This window comes from Dipodomys merriami, unplaced genomic scaffold (assembly GCF_024711535.1).
Source record: "Dipodomys merriami isolate MVZ:Mamm:240054 unplaced genomic scaffold, mDipMer1.0.p SCAF_19, whole genome shotgun sequence".
NCBI classification, from domain to species: Eukaryota; Metazoa; Chordata; class Mammalia; order Rodentia; family Heteromyidae; genus Dipodomys; species Dipodomys merriami.
The window spans coordinates 28,298,101-28,318,411 of record NW_027203270.1 but is presented as its reverse complement, the minus strand read 5'-3'; the positions used below and the strand labels follow the sequence as shown (position 1 = coordinate 28,318,411).

The 20,311-nt window shown below is 47.6% G+C and overlaps 1 protein-coding gene across 2 annotated transcripts in view; it reads right to left on the bottom strand.

Annotated features, from left to right (window-relative positions):
- Window positions 1-3,940: 3,940 nt before the first annotated feature.
- Window positions 3,941-20,311, bottom strand: part of Ikzf3 (IKAROS family zinc finger 3) — a 92,335-nt gene continuing 75,964 nt past the window's right edge. For both annotated transcript variants that reach the window (XM_070028120.1, XM_070028121.1), the window contains one exon: window positions 3,941-11,407. In XM_070028120.1, the coding sequence (XP_069884221.1) occupies window positions 10,704-11,407 (704 nt within the window). In that variant the 3' untranslated portion in view covers window positions 3,941-10,703. The remainder of the gene's footprint in view (window positions 11,408-20,311) is intronic.

Genomic DNA, 20,311 nt, shown 5'->3' with positions numbered 1-20,311 from the left:
AAAGTCCTGATCTCTCCAGGCAGCTTGTCCTGAGATGACCTTGACAAGGATCAGCCTTTGCAATAAGCCCTTGAGCCCAGCAACCCTGGCATCCACTTGTGACGAAGGCACTTCTCATTCTTGGCTAAGAAGCTTGGAGTCAGGCTTGGCAGACCAAGGCAGAGAGGAGGCCCTTCCTACAAGCCCAGCTTGGAATCTGCTGGGACCTACTACAGCCCAGCTATGGGAAGGTAGCAGACCTGGCTGCTCTTGGCAGCATTGGGAATGGGACTGTCATAATCTACCACTGGCCATCTTCCATAGTTCCCAGAACCATCTCCTTCATTGGCAGTATTGCGATAGCTGGTGCTGGTTATAGATGCCTAGAGCCACTTCTCAGGGAGGGGTGCCAGGGTTCCAGGCTGGAATAACAGAGACAAGGTCAAGCAAGATAAATCACCTTTTAAGCATGCCCAGGTGTTTAAGTGCACAGAAAAAGAACTCAGAGGGCTGGGAAGGTGGCTCAGTGGTAGAGTGCTTGCCTTGCATGCTCGAGGCCCTGGGTTCGATTCCTCAGCACCACATAAGCAAAAAGAAGCCGGAAGTGGCACTGTGGCTCAAGTGGTAGAGCGCTAGCCTTGAGCTGAAGAGCTGAGGGACAGCGCCCAGGCCCAGAGTTCAGGCCCCACGACCGGACCCAAAAAAAGAAAGAAAGAAAGAAAAAGAACTCAGAATCTCATTGCATTGGGCAGGAGACAAAGCCCTTTTATGTCAATCAGCGAATCAATCTCCCCATGACACTGAAATGGAAAGCTGAGGCTCAAAGAAAGTGACCTCCTGGGGTCATAGAAAGAATTAGGGAGAATCATTCCAGGCTGCAGTGGTGGGTTACAGCTCTGAGGAGGGGAAACCCGCTCTTCTACTTCCAGAAACTGCAGCATGGCCTTCTGAGACCACATAGCAGAAGAAGAGATGGAGGAGGCGACTCAAAACCTCAGAGGCCAGGCGATCGCATGTCTCCAAGAATCCACGCAGTGTGGAGCAGGTCCCTTTTTCTCGGGTCTGCACGCTGAGGAAGGAGGTTGCAAGACCCGCCCGCCCTCGAGTACGGCCAGGCTCCCGGGCCCCGCGGGTCCGCGCGCGCGCCGTGGCCAGCCGGGCCCTCCCGCAGGCCCAGCCGCGCGGCTGCAGTGACACCTAGCGGCCATGTCGGGAAGTGCGGGCGCGGCGCGCGCTCAGGCCGCGCCTCTCGAGGTTCCCAGCCGCGCTCCGGAGCGGGCACCCCGGGGAGAGCGGCCGTGCCGCGCACGCCGCCCCCGTGGGGCGCTTCCCCGGCCCCGCCCCCGTTTCCTCTCGGCCGAGCCCCGGGAGCTCCGGCTGGGCTGCAGTGCCCGGAAGGGCGGGGCGGGGCGCAGCGGTGGCGCTGGGCTGTGACCCCCGCGGTTTCACTTCTGGATCCCGCTCCGGCGGCGGTGGGATCAGGGCGTGGAGGAGGCCGTCGGGGGGCGGGGCGCGGGGCACGGGACCCCCCGGGGTGTCACGCGACAAACGCCGTCCTCTGCTTTCCATCCTCCCCCCCCCTCCCCGTGGGTTCCACTCCACTGCCCCCTCCCCGGGACTGGGGCTTCCTCCCTCCACCCCCCCATCAGCGGCCTCACCCCGCTCCGTCGGGGCTGCCGACCCCCGGAGAGGCCCCGGGCGGCGTGGGCGGCGGGAGCGAGCTGTGAAGCCGCAGGCAGGGGGGGAGGCTGCGGGCTGCGGAGATGCCGAGCTGTTTCTCAGAAGTGCAGCTGCCCTGCCTCACACCCCGTTGGCTCCCGCCTAGCCCTGCATCCCTTCCCCTCTCCCCCGCCCCCCCCCCCCCCTTCACCACCTGGACCTGCTCAGAACACCCTGGCTCTGGAATCTGCACCTGGTCCATACAGAACTAAGGGGAGAACCAGAGAAAGCAAAGGGGAGCTGGGTTCAGCCCCCCTGTCCCCCCTCCCCCCCGTAGAATCCACATTCAGGAGCCTGACAGCTCCCTGCCCTCACCCTGAGGGACTTGAGAATGTGACAATTTAGGAAAAGTGGCAATGAACTTGCCCACCTCCCCCCACCCCCATTCCCCTAACCCTTCATCCTCGGTTCCTCTCCCTCCTTGTGCCTGAGACTGGTGAACAGAGAAGTGCCATCGTCCTGGTCTAGTGTCAGATTTGGTGGGGCGGGGTGGACTGGAGCCGACTGGAGCAATGGGATGGAGGCCAAGCTTTAAAGTCCCGGCAGAAGGAACTCCAGATTCAGGGAAAAAATCAAGGCGCAGAGAGGGAAAGTGAATTATTTGGGGGTAAACCAGCAAGAAGGAAGGCTGGAATTGGGGCCGGGATTCCACACTAGGCTGTCTTGAGCATTACTGGTTCAGTCTCATTGCCTCTCTGTCTCTGTCTCTGTCTGTCTGTCTGTCTGTCTGTCTGTCTGTCTGTCTCTCATACACACACACACACACACACACACACACACACTGCTTCTCAGGAGTCTATGAGACAAAGAGTTGAGGGTGCTGAGAATGTAATTCCAGTGGGGGTGGGATGGGTGGCAGGACAAACCTGGGGAGGAGATGACACCTGCCCCACCGGTTCCAATCCACCCTCCACTGCGGTTTATTTGACTAGGCAGCTCTTTTGAGGCAGGGGGCTGCGAGGGGGTGAGGTGAGGTGATGGGAAAAGACTGTTTTGGGGCTTCCTGCCCTCTCAACTCCTCCCTGGGTAGGGGTCAGGTAATGTCACTCACAGTTCTTCCAACCTCCATTCTTTCCACTGTGGAGTTATTTCCTTGGGTATGTGCATGCTGTTCTGGGGGCAGATCTGTTATTTGGGGGGTGGGGAGGGGCTGGGAGGCAGCTGCATATTTCACAGGTCAAGACAGAGTTAAAAACAAAACCACAGCAAATTCAACACCCTGTGTCCTTCAGGGACTTTCCATGACACCTTCCTGCCCCCTCTCCCCCAAGCCAGGGAGTACCTCCCTAGAGGGCCTCCCTGCCCCAGGTGCAGTGGCTTTTGGCTTTTATGCAAACAACCGTCTGCCAATCTGCCGCAGGAAGGGAATGATCCACAGCCATCGCTTCTGCCTGGGCAGGATCTGCCACACCTTCCCTCAGTCCACTCCTGGTCTTCCTGAATCTCTCTCCTCTACCCTTCCTAAGGGGAGATGGGGGCAAGGGAAAGGGACATAGTCCTTCCCCTGCCAGCCCTGGGGTGACAGTGGCCTGCAGGTGGACCCTCAGCAGCCTGTATGACTGGCCTGGGGTGTTGGGTGATGGGGGGGAAGGGGAGGAGGAGGCTGCAGGTGTAGAGAAGGCTCCCCTGCTTGGGCCTCTCTAAAGCATCACATTGGGTTCAGAGAACTAGGATACTGTCTTCAGGCTTGCTCATTGCTAATGGGATCAGGGTCTCCCTGTCTGCTTCTCTTCCCTGTTCCTGCTTGGGAGGGGTGGAGTGGGGTGAAGAAGGCGACCATCAGCTGGGAACAGGGAAGGCCACTTTTGAATTACATAATGTTAAAATACAAAGGCTGCCATTCTCCTCCCCTGGTCCTTATGTAGAAGGAGTGGGGAAAACCTGCCTGGAGTTCTTCAGGACAGATGCATGGAGAGGGTGCTGCACATAGAACTAGAAAATACTGCCTCCTACCTCCCTGCCAGCTTGCTGATCCCAGATTCCAGAGGCTTCTTCTCTGGCCTCTGCCAAAGAAGAGGACACATGGGGTGTGCTTTAGATGAAGCTGGGCAGAAAGCCAGACGATCTAAAAACTCTAACACTGTCTAAGAGATAACACAGTGGGACCTCAAGCACAGGTTCAGCAAGATGTCTGGGGAGATACTTTTATTTCAGGATTCCTGGATTTAAACAAGGCAGAATGAAGTCCTTGCATTTCCTGACAACAGAAATGACAAATGATAGGCATGCAGCAGAACGAATTATGAACACGCCAGGATTTTATTTTATTTTTCAGAGTGAAAAAAAAACACATGGTCAAGAAACTTTGCAGGAGGTTGCAGCAAGGAGGTGAGCATGCTTTACAGAAGTTCCCTCTCTTTACAGAAGAGAGGGAACTAACTGTCCAGGGCACTGAATGGCTGGCTCCAAGCAAAATTGCAAAGCAGGGACGACATATGCTACTGGGCAGGGGTGTTTCTGAGAAGCACGAATGGGAAGCAGAAGCTGAGCACAGGCCGCATGGAAACTCCTAGGCAAGGGCTCCCTCCTGCACTCCTGGGCCACAAAGTCACTTGGAGCCCTCAACCACCTTTGGTTCCTACCTCGTCATGCTATAGACAGGGGTCATCCACAGACCACACGTGGTGGCTTTTGGCAGCTTGAGATTAAAAATAAGCTACGGTTTTTTCCAGTGGCCAAAATGATCCTTCCCCAAAGCTCACAGACTTGAGAACCTGAGCGTGCAAAAACCACAGTCTGGGGAAGACATGTCTACTTTTTAAATGACCTGCTAATTCTTTGCAACCCACAGTAATTTGGTTTCTGTGAACCCACAGAAGCAAGCCCACCAGGAAGGGCCCTGTCTGCTACTCTGGAAAAGTCCTTGTATCAGTGAGTCACTGGCAATGGGATCAGTCATTTTGAACGCTGATCTATTTCCCTCACATGTGCAAACAGGTGTTGTGGGTCTATTTAAGACGCAAAGGAGCAAAGCTGATTTTTTTTTACAATGGACGAATGACAAGGGTTTTGAACAAGGTAACGGCACCATGGAGATGGTCTCTAGACTTTCTGGGAAGTGGACAAATGGGCAGTAAGAATCATTTAAGAAAACAGTGTGTGTGTGTGTGTGTGTGTGTGTGTGTGTGTGTGTGTGTGTGTGTGTGTGTGTGTGTGTGTGTGTGTGTGTGTGTGTGTGTGTGTGTGTGTGTGTGTGTGTGCTGGTCCTAGGGCTTGAACTCAGTGTTTGGGCTCTGTCCTTGAGCTTCTGTTTTGCCTAACGTTAGTGCTCTACTACTTGAGCCACAGCTCCACTTCTGGCTTCCCCCTTCCCTCCCAAGTAGTTTAGTAGAAATAAGAGTCTCACAGACTTTGTGCTCAGGTTGGCTTCAAACTGTGATCCTCAGATCTCAGCTTCCTGAGTAGCTAGTATTACAGGTGTGAGTTTGGCTAAGAAAACTTGAGAGCTAATAGTTGAAAATTCAGAGCCGGGAAGGGATCAAAGCTATTCTAGTTCCCTGAGTGTAAGGATTCCACAAAATATTACATATGGTTAACTTGCATTGGTTCCAAAGTCCAGCATAATCTCTGTCCTTATGTATTTTAACATGAAGGAAATGTATATTAGCGCTCAGTTGCCTCCACTTTCAGTGGAGTTATTATTATAGTCCTAGTATGGTTTTGGAGTATTTTTCATGTCTCTATATATTCAGACATATATATGTATATATAATTTACACACATACATACATAAACCATATCCTAATCCCTCCTCTGTTGCCTCCCACCAAGTGACATTACCCCATAGACAAAATTACATCGAACTAAACAACACCCTTCGAAGGTAGATGTTGTTAGGTCCTTATATTTTAAACCAAAGCTTTAATGTTTGCAGCTTGAAGCAGGGCTCAAGTGGTAGAGCATCTCTGCCTAGAAAGTGCAAGGCCTTGAGTTCAAACCCTAGGATCACCAAAAAAATAAGATGTTATAAAACATTAATGTTCTAATTTTACACTGATTCCAATGCTTACATAAGACAGACCATTATCATAATAAAGGCAACTTGCATCCAACTTCTTCAAAGTATAAAAGTCTCTTCAGCGTATGGCTGGCTTGGTGGGGTATAAATCACCTACATCTTGAGTAAATCAGAGGCACAGTCTTAGGAATTTTTGAGCTCACATAAGTCTAAAGCCTACACTTCTCTTGTAGGCTCTTCCAAGTCCACAGTCTTTAGTGTGTTCCAAGCATTCTTAGAACCATCCAGTCCTACCACCTTAAAAAGTCTTTTTCTAGCTAGGCACTGGGGGCTATGCCTGTAATCCTAGCTACTCAGGAGACTGAGATCTGAGAATGGCTGTTTGAACCCAGTCCCCAGTATGAAATTCCAAGACTCTTCTCCAATTAAACCCCCAAAAGCCCAAAGTACAGCTGTGCCTCAAGTGGTAGAGTGCTGGCTTTGAACAGAAAAACTCAGGGACGGTGCCTAGATGCTGAGTTTAAGTCCCAGCACATTCTCTCTCTCTCAACCTCAACACACACACACACACACACACACACGCACACACACACACACACACACACAAACACACACACACACACACACGCACACACACACACACACACACACACACACTCTAAGTCATTTCCCTACCCATGGGCTCAGGTATAGCCTTTGGTTTGGTTTCAAGTTCAAATCACTCGGCCCATCTTGTATCTATCAACGAATTTCTTAACTAGACTCATATGAATGTAAAAACAGATTCTAATTCTTTAAGTGATGAGCTATCCCTATGTATGGCTTACTTTCTGCTCTTTTTTTTTTTTTTGGGGGGGGGGGGTCCCGTGATGGGGCCTGAACTCTGGGCCTGGGCGCTGTCCCTCAGCTCTTCAGCTCAAGGCTAGTGCTCTACCACTTGAGCCACAGCGCCACTTCTGGCTTTTTTCTGTTTGCTTATGTGGTACTGAGGAATTGAACCCAGGTCCTCATGCATGCAAGGCAAGCGCTCTACCACTGAGCCACCTTCCCAGCCCCTACTTTCTGCTCTTGATACTGGTTTTTAGCACAAAATTTTCATTACTCCCCCCCCCCTTTTTTTTTCTTGAGTTCACAAGTCCTAATTCTGAAGCTTTGAGTATTGAATCTTCTTAAGAGTCTTGAAGATCTGAATCTTTCACAAATCTTAAGTGTTCTGGAATCTAGTAGAGACTCAGGTACCTTTCAGTACACTGAAATACTGTTGTGGTGGTCCTTCTGCTTGGCTGGGATATGTCTCAGAAGTATTCTTTTTCTTGGTGCTGGGGATTGATTCCAGGGCCTTGTACATGCTAGGCAAATCCTTTACCATTGAGCTACACTCCAACCCAGAAGTACTGCTTTTCCTCCAAAACTCAAGTGTAGCAGAGGGGAGAAAAAAGCAGAGGGCGATAATAATTTTACAGATGTTTATGTCAGTGTAAGATTTGTTAACAACAACTGAGTAACTGAGTAAGGTTTCGTATCTTCAAATATTTCTTTGTACAAAAGAAGGCTGAGGTCCTCTTCTTTTGGGGCTGTTTGAGTATGGGCGGGCCTCGTAAAATGACAAGTAAAACGGCATTCAAAGGTGAGATATTTTGCTACTGATGAAGCCAAGCCTTGAAGAACAGCTCAGAATGGGCACAAAGCATGATTACACGAATGCCCAGGGTGGTATTTCAGATCACCACAGGGTACATTTAGAGAGTTGGTTCTATTCTCTTTCCATCTTTACCCCAACTCTGTCACCTTGGCTGCTAGGGAACTTTCTGTGGGTTTGGTTGGTCCCCTGATTGTGGCCTTTTGGGTATGTGGTGGGAGCCTGCATTGTAAGAGGGCTGGTGGGAAAGGAAGGAGAGACACCTACAGGGTTCATGTGTGGGGGCTTAGGGGAGTGTTGGCTAGTTCAAGGAGTGTGCACAGAGGAAAGTGTTTCTCTCCCTTGGCATAGCGGTTACGCTATGTCCCGCTGGATCGAACTGCAAGACCTCAGCCATGTGTAATTCCCACAGAAACGTCCTCACTGGTGTCAGTGTCAGTGTCAACTGAGCCTCAGGATACCACCATGAAAGTGCATGGCCCATGAAGGAGAATAGAAGTCCGTAGTCACAGGCCTAAGGAGTTTCTATTCTGCAGAGTTCCTGGCTGGTCGCTGGGCCATCTTGAGTTGACTGCTCCCAGTTTACTTGCTCTTGTTCCCCTGAAGAACCAACAGGATATGTGATACTTTGAGCTTATAACAAGCAACTTTTTACAATGAGTGTGAACACTCCAACACAGCTGGCAGCCAAGTGCTACAGAACACAATGATACACTGAAGATGACACATGGAAACACACCTCGCCTTCTGCTGAAGTCACACACATATTGGGGCTGGTGCCATGGAATTTCATAAATCCTTTTTTCCTGAGATATATGCCATGATACAAAGAAGGCTAAGCTATTTGTGCAGTCTAGGGTGGAACATGTTAATTACTGGCAGCCCATAAATGAGTTGAGAGAGAGCCGAATGCATAAGCCCTTTAGAAACAAAACACTAATCTACCAGGAATTTGGGATTCTTTGGCTCTGGTGAAAGTGTTCATAAACCTGGCTGTTAATTTGTAAATAGATTCCATGAAGTTATCCCTGGAAGCAGAATTTATTTACCCCAACACAAATTCTTAAAAAAGGAAGAAGAGGGCTGGGAATGTGGCTCAGTGGTAGCATGCTTGCCTAGCATGCAGGAAGCCCTTGGCTTAATTCCTCAGTACCACATAAACAGAAAACCTGGAAGTGGTGCTGTGGCTCAAGTGGTAGAGTGCTAGCCTTGAGCAAAAGAAGCTCAGGGACAGTGCCCAGACCCTGAGTTCAAGCTCCAGGACTGGCAAAAAAAAAAAGAAGAAGAAGAAGAAGAGGAAGAGGAGAAGAGAGAGAAGGAAAGAAAGAAAAAAGAAGAGAAGAAAAAAAGAGAAAGAAAGAGAAGAGAGGAGATGATTGGGTTGAGCAACAGTAGGTGCCAATTTGTATATTCACATTGGGCAAGATCAAATGCCTTCCTGCTTGTTTTTGTTGTTCCTTTCCACCATCTTTTTCAAATTCACAACTCAGTGGTCAAAGGAAAAACTCCACACAGTAACATTTTTATACCCAAGAAATGTGAAATCTATTTTCATAAATGGATTCTTCTGCTTAATACCACACATTAAGTGGTTAAAAAATAACTTGGGGTTACAGTATATAAATTTAAAGCTGGAAGGGACTTTTAAGAAGGTCTGTATCCACCTCTCATGAGTAAGGCAACTTAGTTTTCCGAGTTAAATGATTGGCTCAGAGTGATACACTAATTAGTGGTAAAGACAGAATCAGCAGATGAGTGCTGTGACCTCTTTTCCACGGCTGACTTTAAAAATGTCATAGTGCTTCTTGACAGCAATGTTCCATACATCTGTAGAACCCAGATCAGACTTTCAGACTTTCAGGAGTTTGTGTGGAACATAGCAATTCCATTAAAACTGTGTGTGTATTGGTGCACTGGGGGTGGAGGGGGGCTGGGGGGGAGGGGCTCAACAAGAGCCACACCTGTCTGATCTAGCAGAACCTATGAGCAGCAGGATCCCTGCACAACCTCATCTTTTTTTTTTTCTTTCTTTCTTTTTTTGGTCATGGAGCTTGAACTCAGGGCCTGGGTACTATCCCTGAGCTTTTTCTGCTCAAGGCTAGCATTCCACCACTTTGAGCCACAGCTCTACTTCTGGTTTTCTGTTGGTTCATTGGAGATAGGAGTCTCACAGACTTTTCCTGCCTGGGCTGGCTTTGAACCACGATCCTCAGATCTCAACCTCCTGAGTAGCTAGGATTACAGGCATAAGCCACTATCGGCCAGCTCCCACCCCAGTTTGAAGCTCATCTCAGCTTCTACACGCCTAGAGTCTGTCTCTGATTCCTCCCCTTAGAGAACTGAAAACTAAGCAGTATAGTTTGGATCCTTCATTTCTTGTGTATGAAAGGAGTCATTTTCAAGTTGGCTTTGGGTCCATGAAAGAGATAAGAACTTTTAGATTGCTTCTGGGTATTGGTTTTGCATAAAGCATTTCCTCTCAAACCCTTGTCTGCCTTTTTTTTTTTTTCTGAGGCTGGGGATTGAACCCAGGGTCTTGTGTATGCTATGCAAGTGCTCTGCCACTGAGCTATGTCTCCCAGCCTGCTCTGCCAATCTTTATCAAAGGAAAGGGATGCCACCGCCACTACTACCTTCAACAAAAGACCCTCTGGCGTGTGAGAGGTGTGCTGGATTAGAAACCAGGGCTTCTTTTGGCATGGGCTTTCTTCTATAGGTAACTGGCTCAGCACAAAGCAGCCCAGCTTTTTGTTGGCAATGGGAAGCAAAAGGGGAGAAGCAGCAGTGTCATCAGATGGCTTATTTTTTTGCTGGTGTGGTAAGAAGTATATTGATGCTCTGATAACAGCCTCTTCAGTTACTGGTAACAGACAGTGTTTTTTATGGCTTTTCTTTTCCTTATTCCTGGATTCTAACTTGGGATGGGGCAATTATGGCCTCACCCTTCAGCCTTGTATTAAGGATGGAAGGGCAAGGCTAGCTGGTCAGCTTTTCCTCTCTGTGAGTTTGGGCATCAACCCAAAAGGCTTTCCCGCATATGGCTGATGGATTGCAGAAAGAATGTCTCATGCAGCACCACTCGGGGACTGTTCCAACTGGCAGCAGACTTCAGTGGATGGCCTGCTTCACGGCTGCAAAAAACAATGGCCAAATGCTTCTTTGGCTTTTACATCCCACCAAATCCAATGGAGAAGAAAACAAAGGTTTCATCAAAGTCACCACATAATAGATCTGTGAACCATTTCTGAATGGGTCTCCGTATGCACACGACCCTTTGGGTACTAAAAATGCTCTTGGAAGGAACAGGGGGTTGAAAGCAGTCTGTTGGGTGGGGTTATCAGGTTTTTTTGGTTTGTTTTGTTTTTTAAATGATGATGACTCTTTAGGCAGGATTTATGAGCCAGACACTCACTTCAGCATGACTCTGTGTTCTCCTCTGGCTATGTGAGAGGAGAACTCATATCGGTCGTGGCTTCGATATCCACACATATTACACTCGAAAGGGTCACGGAAGCCATGGCAGCCCATGTGGATGGTAAACATCACATAATCCAGGAAGAGCACGCGGCAGTGGTCACACCGAAACACATCCATCACCTCCCCTTCCTTGCTGATCACATTGATGGAGTCCCTAGGGCAGATGGGAGGGGGCTTCAGGAGGTCATAGGAGCGGGGGAGCTCCTTCAGAAGTGGCATTCCATTGCGGGCCCGGGGAAGGACCAGGTGACTTTGCTGATAGAGTTGACTCTGGCGCTCTTCGTGATTGCTGTCCGTGTCTGTGGAGTCGTGGCCACTGTTATTAGGGGACAGGCCTCTTTCAGAAGGCAGGCTCTTCTCTGGCAGATGAGTGGTCTTCTTTTCCAGCTCCTGGGGGGTACCATTCGACATCTCAGCCCGGGTGAGGGCTATGGGGTACATGCTACTGATGACTGGGACCATCTCAGAAGTGGGAGCAGGTGGGGTCTGGACAAGGGGGCGCAGGGCTTCAGCCCCGAGATAGCTGATGGCATTATTGATGGTGTGATCCATCATTCTGGTCTGTATGATCTCACTCTCTTTCTCGTACATGTAGTTGGAATTGTAGTTGCCATCAAAGCATTGGCGCTTCTCTCCTGCGACAGAGAGAGGAAGGGTTACAAATGCAGGCATACACAGGCAGAGAACACACGAATGTGTTTTCCAGAGTCACCAACACATGAGAAACATTGCCAGGTGCTGGTGGCCTCCTCCTGTAATCCTAGCTATTCAGGAGGTTGAGATCTGAGGATCAAGGTTCCGAGGTAGCTGGAGCAGGAAAGACCTGTGAGACGCTTTTCTCCAAATAACCACTAGAAAACTGGAAGTGGAGCTATGGCTCAAAGTGGTAGAGCACTAGCCTTGAGCAAAATTGCTCAGGGACAGTGCCCAGGCCCTGAGTTCAAGCACCATGACTAGCACACACACATACACACACACAGAGTGAGGAAGGCTAAGATGCGGCTTAGTTCCACAGGGAGCTGAAGTCTCAGGGGCTGTTGCTCAGCAGTCATATTGTTCAGGCACAAGGAAGGGGTGGAGACATCCTTGGGTAGAAGCCTGTCTCTCACATGAGGGGCACAAGAGACAGAAGACACCAGGATGGGGCTGAGAGGGCAGGGATTTGGGGTCTGTGAACAGCCTCTTTTCAAACTCTTATTTAGCTTGTTATTTTCTGCTTGTAATATTAGGGGCCCCAAAGTGCTATAACTAGCCTGGGCAGGGTTAAAAATAGTTACAGAGGTAGAGAAAATAGCCCCCAAACTGCCTACTGCTCAACTCACCAGCCACCTAAGTTAAAAGAGCTCCAAATGATCCAAACGCTTAGAAAATCCTTCTGAAGGAGAAATCTGCACCTTCATTCTTTCCTGAACTGTAATTTCTCCCTTTCTCTGTCTGTCTGTCTCTCAGCTAGGGTCTTGTTAGCTCAGGCTAGTCTTGAACTTGTGATCCCCCTGACTCCTCTTAGATACTGGGGATTGGGCATTTGCCACTGTACCCAACACTGTGTGTTGCTCTCATTTGCTTGAGAGATGCATCCTAGCTCACCCCTAGCTCATTCCTCACGGGAGACATTTATTTGTGGCCACTCTCTTGAATTTCTCATGTCAGACTGCTGAGAAATTCTGAAAGCAGAGCGAGCCCCCAGCAGGTCTTGTGGATGCTGTGTATTGGAGGCTCTCTGGCCACAGAGGTATCAGGGCCCGTGTCTGCAGCTGTGGCAGTTCAGTGGCTCCATGGCTGGGAGGAAGATGAGAGTACATTGGAGATGAGCTAGTACTGGACTTGCTAAGGTCATTCTGTTGACCTTGGGCTCTGGAGAGATTTGCTGACCCTGTCCTTCTTTTTAGTGTTTCCTAGGCATGTTGGGGTTCCAGGATCTATCACTGCTGTAGAGCAAAGAGTTCAGAAGTGAAAGAAAGAAACACCACCACAAGACACAAAAGGGCTGGAAAGAATAGTTCCTTTTCTTGAGGTGTCTCCAACCTAGCAGGGGAAAACTAAAACTTCTGTTACTGGGTGTGGTTGCTCATGCCTATAATCTTAGTTACTCAGAAGGTTGATATCTGGAGGGCTGCAGTTCCACACAGGCTCAGGCAAAAAGTTCTTTAGACCTTCCCCCATCTCAACCAACAAAAAACTGGATGTGATGGTACATATTTGTTAGCTCAGCTATGCAGGAAGAATAAATAGGAGGATCGCGGTCTAGGCAGTATAGGCCAAGTGGTAAAAAGCTGAATGCCAATAAAACCAAACAAACAACAACAAAACTAAAGCAGCCAGGTACTGGTGGCTCATACCTGTAATCCTAGCTATTCAGAAGGCTGATATCTAACATGAGGATCATGGTTAGAAGCCAGCCTATGCAGGACTCTGATCTCCAATTAACCACCAAAAATCCAGAAGTGGAACTGTGGCTTAAGTGGTAGAATGCTAGCCTGGAGCAAAAAAAGCTCAGGGACAGCGCCCAGTCCCTGAGTTCAAGTACAAGAACAAAACAAAACAAAGCAAAAACTAAAGCAAAAAGGACTGGGTGTATAGCTCAAGTGGTAGAGTGCCTGTCTAGCAAGCAAAGGCAAGATCAGTTTTATGTAAAGTGTAATTAAAGTCTACAGGGAATGCAAACACTCTGTAAGCACTTTGGAGGAAGAAAAAGCCTTCTTGGAAAATCTAAAATTTGAGAAGAGCCTTGATAAGCTTGTAGGACTTAGATTGTCTGAGAGGGGAAAAGAGGCCATGCTGGTTGAGAGGGGGGAGCAGAAATGAAGGCAGACATGGGACTTGGCAGGGAAAAGTAGGAGAGTATTGAAATAAAGTTTTCCTCAAACTTCCCTTACTGTCCACTCTGTGGTATTCCCACAGGGTAGTGCTGAACAGGCTCCAGAGTCACACACACACACACACACACACACACACACACACACACACACACACACACACACACACACACACACACACACACACACTACTTTGGTACTGCTTTGGCTCCATTGGTTACTAGTCGTATGGCTTCATATGATGGTCACAGTAACCGTGAGTTTGTCCCAATATCTGTGACTTTGTTCCAGTATCACTGGAAAGTGCTTAGAGCAGTTCCTGGCACTAAAACACTCCTTGTTAAATGCCAGAGGCTTTTCCCCCCTTCTTTATTTGTTCCAATCAACTCATGTTTTCTGTTTTATTTTTTTGAGACAAGGTTTTGCGATATCGCTGAGGCTGGCCTTCAACTCATGATTCTTTAGCCGTAGGAGTTTGGATTACAGGTATGTGCACCATGCCTTGCTAAAATAAAAATTTTAAAGGAAACTTTATATTGCTAACATGAATGGAAAACTAGAATCATCCACCACAAATAGAAAGTAACTATGAAAAACAAAGACAAGGAAACAAAATGACTTATTAAATTTTGATCAGATACTACTGTGAACACTTGGAAGCTAAGTTCTCCTCTTTTGGTTAAAAACAAAGATTACCAAGTGTGAGATTAGTGTTAAACACAAACAGCACTAAACTAAGGCTGAATCTTTCCCCTTGTATCACTGATTTCCTTTATATTGAAAGAGAACTGAAAAGAAAAAGATTGTCTTTGCTTTGCCATGTCATTTTTTTTTTTTTTTTTGCCAGCCCTGGGGCTTGAACTCAGGGCCTGTGTGCTGTCCCTGAGCTTTTTTGCTCAAGAGCCACAGCACCACTTCTAGCTTTTTTAGTGGTTCACTAGAGATAAGAGTCTCTTGGAGGGCTGGGAAGGTGGCTCAGTGGCAGAGTGCTTGCCTTGCATGCCTGAGGCCCTGGGTTTGATTCCTCAGCACCACTTAAGCAGAAAAAGCTGGAAGTGGCACTGTGGCTCAAGTGGTAGAGCACTAGCCTTGGCTGAAGAGCTGAGGGACAGCTCCCAGGCCCAGAGTTCAGGTCCCACGTCCAGCAAAAAAAAAAAAAAAAGAGTCTCATGGACTTTCTTGCTCATTTTGGCTTTGAATTGTGATCCTCAGATCTCAGCCTTCTGAGTAGCTAGGATTATAGGCATGAGCCTTTAGCACCTGGCTGGAATGTTTTTAAATGTCTTGTATGCTTTCTGGTAGTTTACATCCTGCATTTTGGAAAATAGTAGGGGGAAAATTACACATGGTGGGGCAAAATGATGGGCATTTGAATAGCCAGCCACGGGGTTTAAGTTTAAACACATAGCAAATAACTACATGTTAAGAACAATGTAAGAGAAATGGGCCAGAAGACAACAAACCAGAACCCTGAGTAACTGAAGGCAGAGGTCAGCTAGAGTTAATTTAATCAGGTGGGTTTATCCTTCATCCACATTACTGTAAACTCAATCTGACAGTTTGAGTCTCCCTCCCTCTCTTCCACTTTCCCTCTCTCCCTTCCTTCTTCCCTCCTTTGCTTGCTTCCTTCCTTCCTTCTTTTTCTCCTTCCTTCCTTTTTTCTCTCTCCTTTTTTTTGCCTTTTTTTTTGTCAGTTGTGGGGCTTGAACTCTGGGCCTGGGTGCTGTCCCTCAGCTCTTCAGCTCAAGGCTAGTGCTCTACCACTTGAGCCACAGTGCCACTTCCGGCTTTTTCTGCTTATGTGGTGCTGAGGAATTGAACCCAGAGCCTCATGCATGCAAGGCAAGCACTCTACCACTGAGCCACCCTTCCAGCTCCTGCTTTGTTTTTCTCTTTCCCTTTCTTCTTCTTGTTCTCACTCTCCTTTTCTCTCCCTCTTTTCTTTCCTTTCTTTCTTCCTTCCTTCCTTCTTCCTTCTTTCCTTCATTCATTTCTTCCTTCCTTCTTTCCTTTCCTTTCTCTCTCAATCTTTTTCTTTCTTTCTTCCTTCCTTTCTCTTCCTTCCTTCCTTCCTTTCTTTCTTTCTTTTCTTTCTTTTCTTTTCTTTCTTTCTTTCTTCTTTCTTTCTTTCTTTCTTTCTTTCTTTCTTTCTTTCTTTCTTTCTTTCTTTCCTTCCTTCTTCTTAATTTCTGTGTACTTCTAGGGTTTGAACCCAAAGCCCTGAGCATAAGTGCTCTACTGCTTCAGCACTCCACACCTTCCCCATTAAAAAAATTTTTATTTTGTTTATGAGATAGGGTCTTGCTAATTTTTCCCTGGCTGGTCTTGAATTCAAGATCCTCCTGTCTCCTGAGTAGCTGAGATTATAGATAGGCACCATAATACCTGGCTCCTCAACCTGATATTTTCTAGACAAATACTTAAGAGGAAAAACAATAACCAAAACTAAAATACCCTCTCTTGGCCACTCAATAGGAAGCTACAGAAATGTATATCTTTTCCAAAGTAATCAAGGGTTCTTATTTTTAACTTCCAGTTTGGATATATCTTTGATGAAGATGGCTTAGAGGAAGGAGACTGGAAAGCTAGTGATGGTCACACATATTCTTTCCACTGATGCCACACAGAAGTGATGGGATTTGGTTCCTTTTGAGTTTATTGATGATTTCCCAATGTAGCTGGTTCTGCTAAAATCTCTAAATACCCAGGAGTGTTTGCAAATCTGTTTATCTTTTCACATAACAGAGAGGCTATGGAAAATTTCTGGGGTGGGGTGGGCACTTTATCAACTCTGCTTTCATCCTTTCTTCCAAGCCTACAAATTCAAATCCATACTGCCTAAAGCCTATGCCAGAAAATAGCTGAGTGCCAAAGTGGTGAGTGGCAACACGCAAAGAGGAGAACAAAGCCATGGAAGACTGGAAACACAGGATCGTGTTCCCTGGTGAACAGAGACCGCAGCTCATTGTTAAGATGGGAGTGCCTCAGATCTTCAAGTGTGCACGACCTTCCATCATCAGATCCTTTCATCTCTAGTTACGGTAACTGGAGCAGTGGAGATGATTATCTGTCACCCGTCGACACATGACTCAATGTATATGAAACCCAGAAAGGGTAAGCTACAGTAATTGAAAAGCCAACAGCTCACGTTTCTTTAGTAACACACTCATTAAAAAAAAGGTTAGTCAAACCACAAGAATCTAACTGCTTCCAAAGCTTCTCAGAGCCTCTGGTCCAGCCCTGAGGCAGATCACATCATGCCTTTGAATGATTCATGGTACCCACTTCAGGCTGAATAGAAGTTTTCTTCCAATGAAAATACCAAAGGCAACAGTAAGTCCTAAATTTAGAAACCAAGGCTGCCTGGTTGGGCTGTTCTCTTCCTGTGAATCCTTTCAAAGATGCCACTTGCTAATATGCAGGCCTTGGTAGCTGCCAATCTGAACTGATGCAATGTAGCTAGGGCTTTTGGTTGTTGGCTTCTGCCAAGTTGGATGCCCAGAATCAACATACTGGGCATGTAGCTTCAGATTTGTGTCTTCAGGATCTAAAGTCAAGATCCACTACCGAATCCACTTCTGATCCTTTATATTTCTCAGCACCTAACATTGGCCTAGAGACTTTGCATATTGGATCTCATTCTTATCAGGCCTCAGAGGTTCATACCTTTCAAGGCATGGACCACCATCTCTCAAATGAAGAACCACAGGCACAGAAAGGTCCTCCAGTTGGTGAATGAAGTCTCAGCATGTGTGGGGAGGTTAACAGCTATTTCCTGGCAGCTTCCTTGCCCATGGCAGCCTGTGGCAGCCCATGGTGGCCCAGCCCAACCACTCCCAGATGCTCTGTTGGGGTGGTTTCCATAGCAGAGGAGGGTGCTGAGCAGCTGCAACTGTATGTCTCTGTGTGTGTTTTTCCCATTGGGCATGTCCAATAGACAGATAGATGAAGCACTTACAACATTGTATCACAAGGCAGCATCCTTACTGCTAGCTTCATGGTGGAACAAAGCGTATAGCAGATGAGAGAGTGAGAACTCTTTCTTGAATAGGCGGTGCAAAAGAGGGGCAAATATTCATGTTTCTTCTTTGAAGTTTCCTTGTCAGGAGAGGTGGTAGTGACGATGGCTATTGCACATGATTGCAGTGCATCAGGGGAACTGGCCGGGGGAGGAACCTGGGGAAGGGCTTGTGGACAATGTATACTGCTAAGGGCAGCTGTGGGGGAGGGCATCCAGAATGAGAATCTGGAAAGAAGAATTGCACAAAAGTGGAGAAGAGTAGCCAGGTTTGGTAACTCACACCTGTAATCCCAGCTACGTGGGAGTAGAAGAAGAAGGATTAAAAGTTGGAGGCCAGCCCAAGCAAAGTTATTAAAGCCCTAACTCAGAAATGAATAACCAGCCAGGCTCACACCTGTAATCCTAGCTACTCAGGAGGGTGAGACCTGAGGATCATGGTTCAAACCCAGCTTGGGCAGGAAAAGCCATGAGACTCCTATCTCCAATAAACCCCTTAGAAAACTGGAAGTGGCACTGTGGCTCAAGTGGTAGAGTGCTCACCTTGAGCTGAAGAGCTGAGGGACAGCGCCTAGGCCCAGATTTCAAGCCCCATGACTGACCAAGGAAAAAAAAAAAAAACAAAACAGAACAACCAAAGACCAAAAAAACCCAAATGAGCTGAGGTTATAGTTTGGGAGGCAGAGCACTTGTCTAGTAAAGCATGAGGCCCTGGTTTCAACTCCTAGCATGGCAGGAAGGAGGGAAAAAGATCAAAGAGAAGTGGGGAGTAGTTAAGTGAGTTAATTGTACTGAAGCAGAAGCCTGGCTGGCTTTGGCTGAAATGCCAGACTTAGAAAAGGTAAGTAAGTGGTTTGGATTTTATTCCATTGGGAACTATTGAAAGTTTTTTGGTTTTGTTTTGTCGGTTGTAGGGCTTGAACTCTGGGCCTAGGCGCTGTCCCTCAGCTCTTCAGCTCAAGGCTAGCACTCTACCACTTGAGCCACAGCACCACTTCTGGCTTTTTTCTGCTTATGTGGTGCTGAGGAATCGAACCCAGGACCTCATGTATGCAAGGCAAGCGCTCTACCACTGAGCCACCTTCCCAGCCCATTGTTTGTTTTTTGAGGGAGGCAAAATATTTTGACCTTAGATAAACAGTATAGTCCATACCACCATGGGATAGTATTCAGGTTTTCTTTAAGTCCTTAAGTTTCTCAAGCTCTTGCAATATGTCTGCTGCCATTTCATATGGTGACTTCCTACCTCTATTATTATTCAGCCTTCCTGCAAGCCCATATCCAAACAAGAAAAAAAGAAAAAGAAAAAATGCAAGTAAGCAGGGAAATGGAAGCGTCCCGTGATGGCGATGGCTGTGATCTCGAGCTAAGACCTCAGTGGTCTCTGTTCACCACAGAACACTGTGCAGCAGCCGGAAAGAGGACTGAGCACAGAGAGCCACAGGGCGGGGGGATGGGAGGGGGGACATGGAGACATGAGCTGGAGACCACACTGTGGTACTTCAGAAATCTCTGTCCTCTGTGAGGCACTCCATGGCTGATTGGCTTTCTTCTGTCCTGACAGATCACAGGAAGACAGTTCTTTCCTCAACCAGTTACACCCTTGGGACACAGCAACTATCCCCAAGGGTTTCTTACCTCTAGCACTCAGTGACCAGACTCCTCACTGTCCAGACCTCTCCCTGGCCCATGTGACAAGCACTGCTCTGGTGACCAAGGAGAGGAAAAGAAAGTCTTCACCTTGTAGACTTAGGTCTGGTCCTGCTCTGTCACCTCTGGCTGTGACTCTCCAGTTTGGTCCTCTTTCCTTCTGGGTCAACAAATTTCCCTGGAGTTTTCTTCCCCCCCACCCCTCCTGGAGTTTATTCTTTCTCCTCCTTCCTTTTTTTTTTTTTTTTTTTTTGCCAGTACTAGGGCTTGAACTCAGGGCCTGAGCACTGTCCCTGAGCTTTTGTGCTTAAAGATAACACACTACCACTTAAGCCACAGCTCCACTCTTGGCTCTTTAGAGGTTAATTGGAGATAAGAGCCTCAGGGATTTTCCTGCCCAAGCTGGCTTTGAACCTCAATCCTCAGATCTGAGCCTCCTGAGTAGCTAGGATCACAGGCATGAGCCACCGGCGTCCACCCAGCTTTGGAGTTTTCTAATTGCCCTGCAATGCTTTCGTGAACATCAAGCCTCTGGGAAGTGGTGGGAGAAGGTACCTCCTGCTTTCTTTTGGGAAGGAGGTGTTGAGATAGGTAGCCCAAGATGGCCTAGAACATCATGAGATATTTCAACCTCCCCAGCCCTGGGATTACAGGCATGTACCACCCTACTCTTTATGTTCTGCTCCTAAAACCAAGTATTCAAACTGCTTTCTGTTGCTGTGTGATTTCTCACTAGTTCCCTCGCAAGGAGAGCCAATGGCGCTTGTTAAAGTGTCAAAACCTCACTGCCATATTTACCATGCTTGAGGGAGATCTTTTTTTCATGCTCTTTTCAGTGTGAAAACCTTGTTTAATAAACTGATGCAGAAAATTAAGGAGAAGCTGGGGTGTCCACCACTTTGGTTTGCATTGTATATCTGTGGCCTTTGATTGGGGCGGGGGAACAAAACCCAGGAAACACAAAATGCAGAAATATTTTTCTCCTCCTCATTCCCTGCAGTGCTGGGAATCAAACCTAGGGCCTTGGACATCATGGGCATGTCCTCTACCACTGA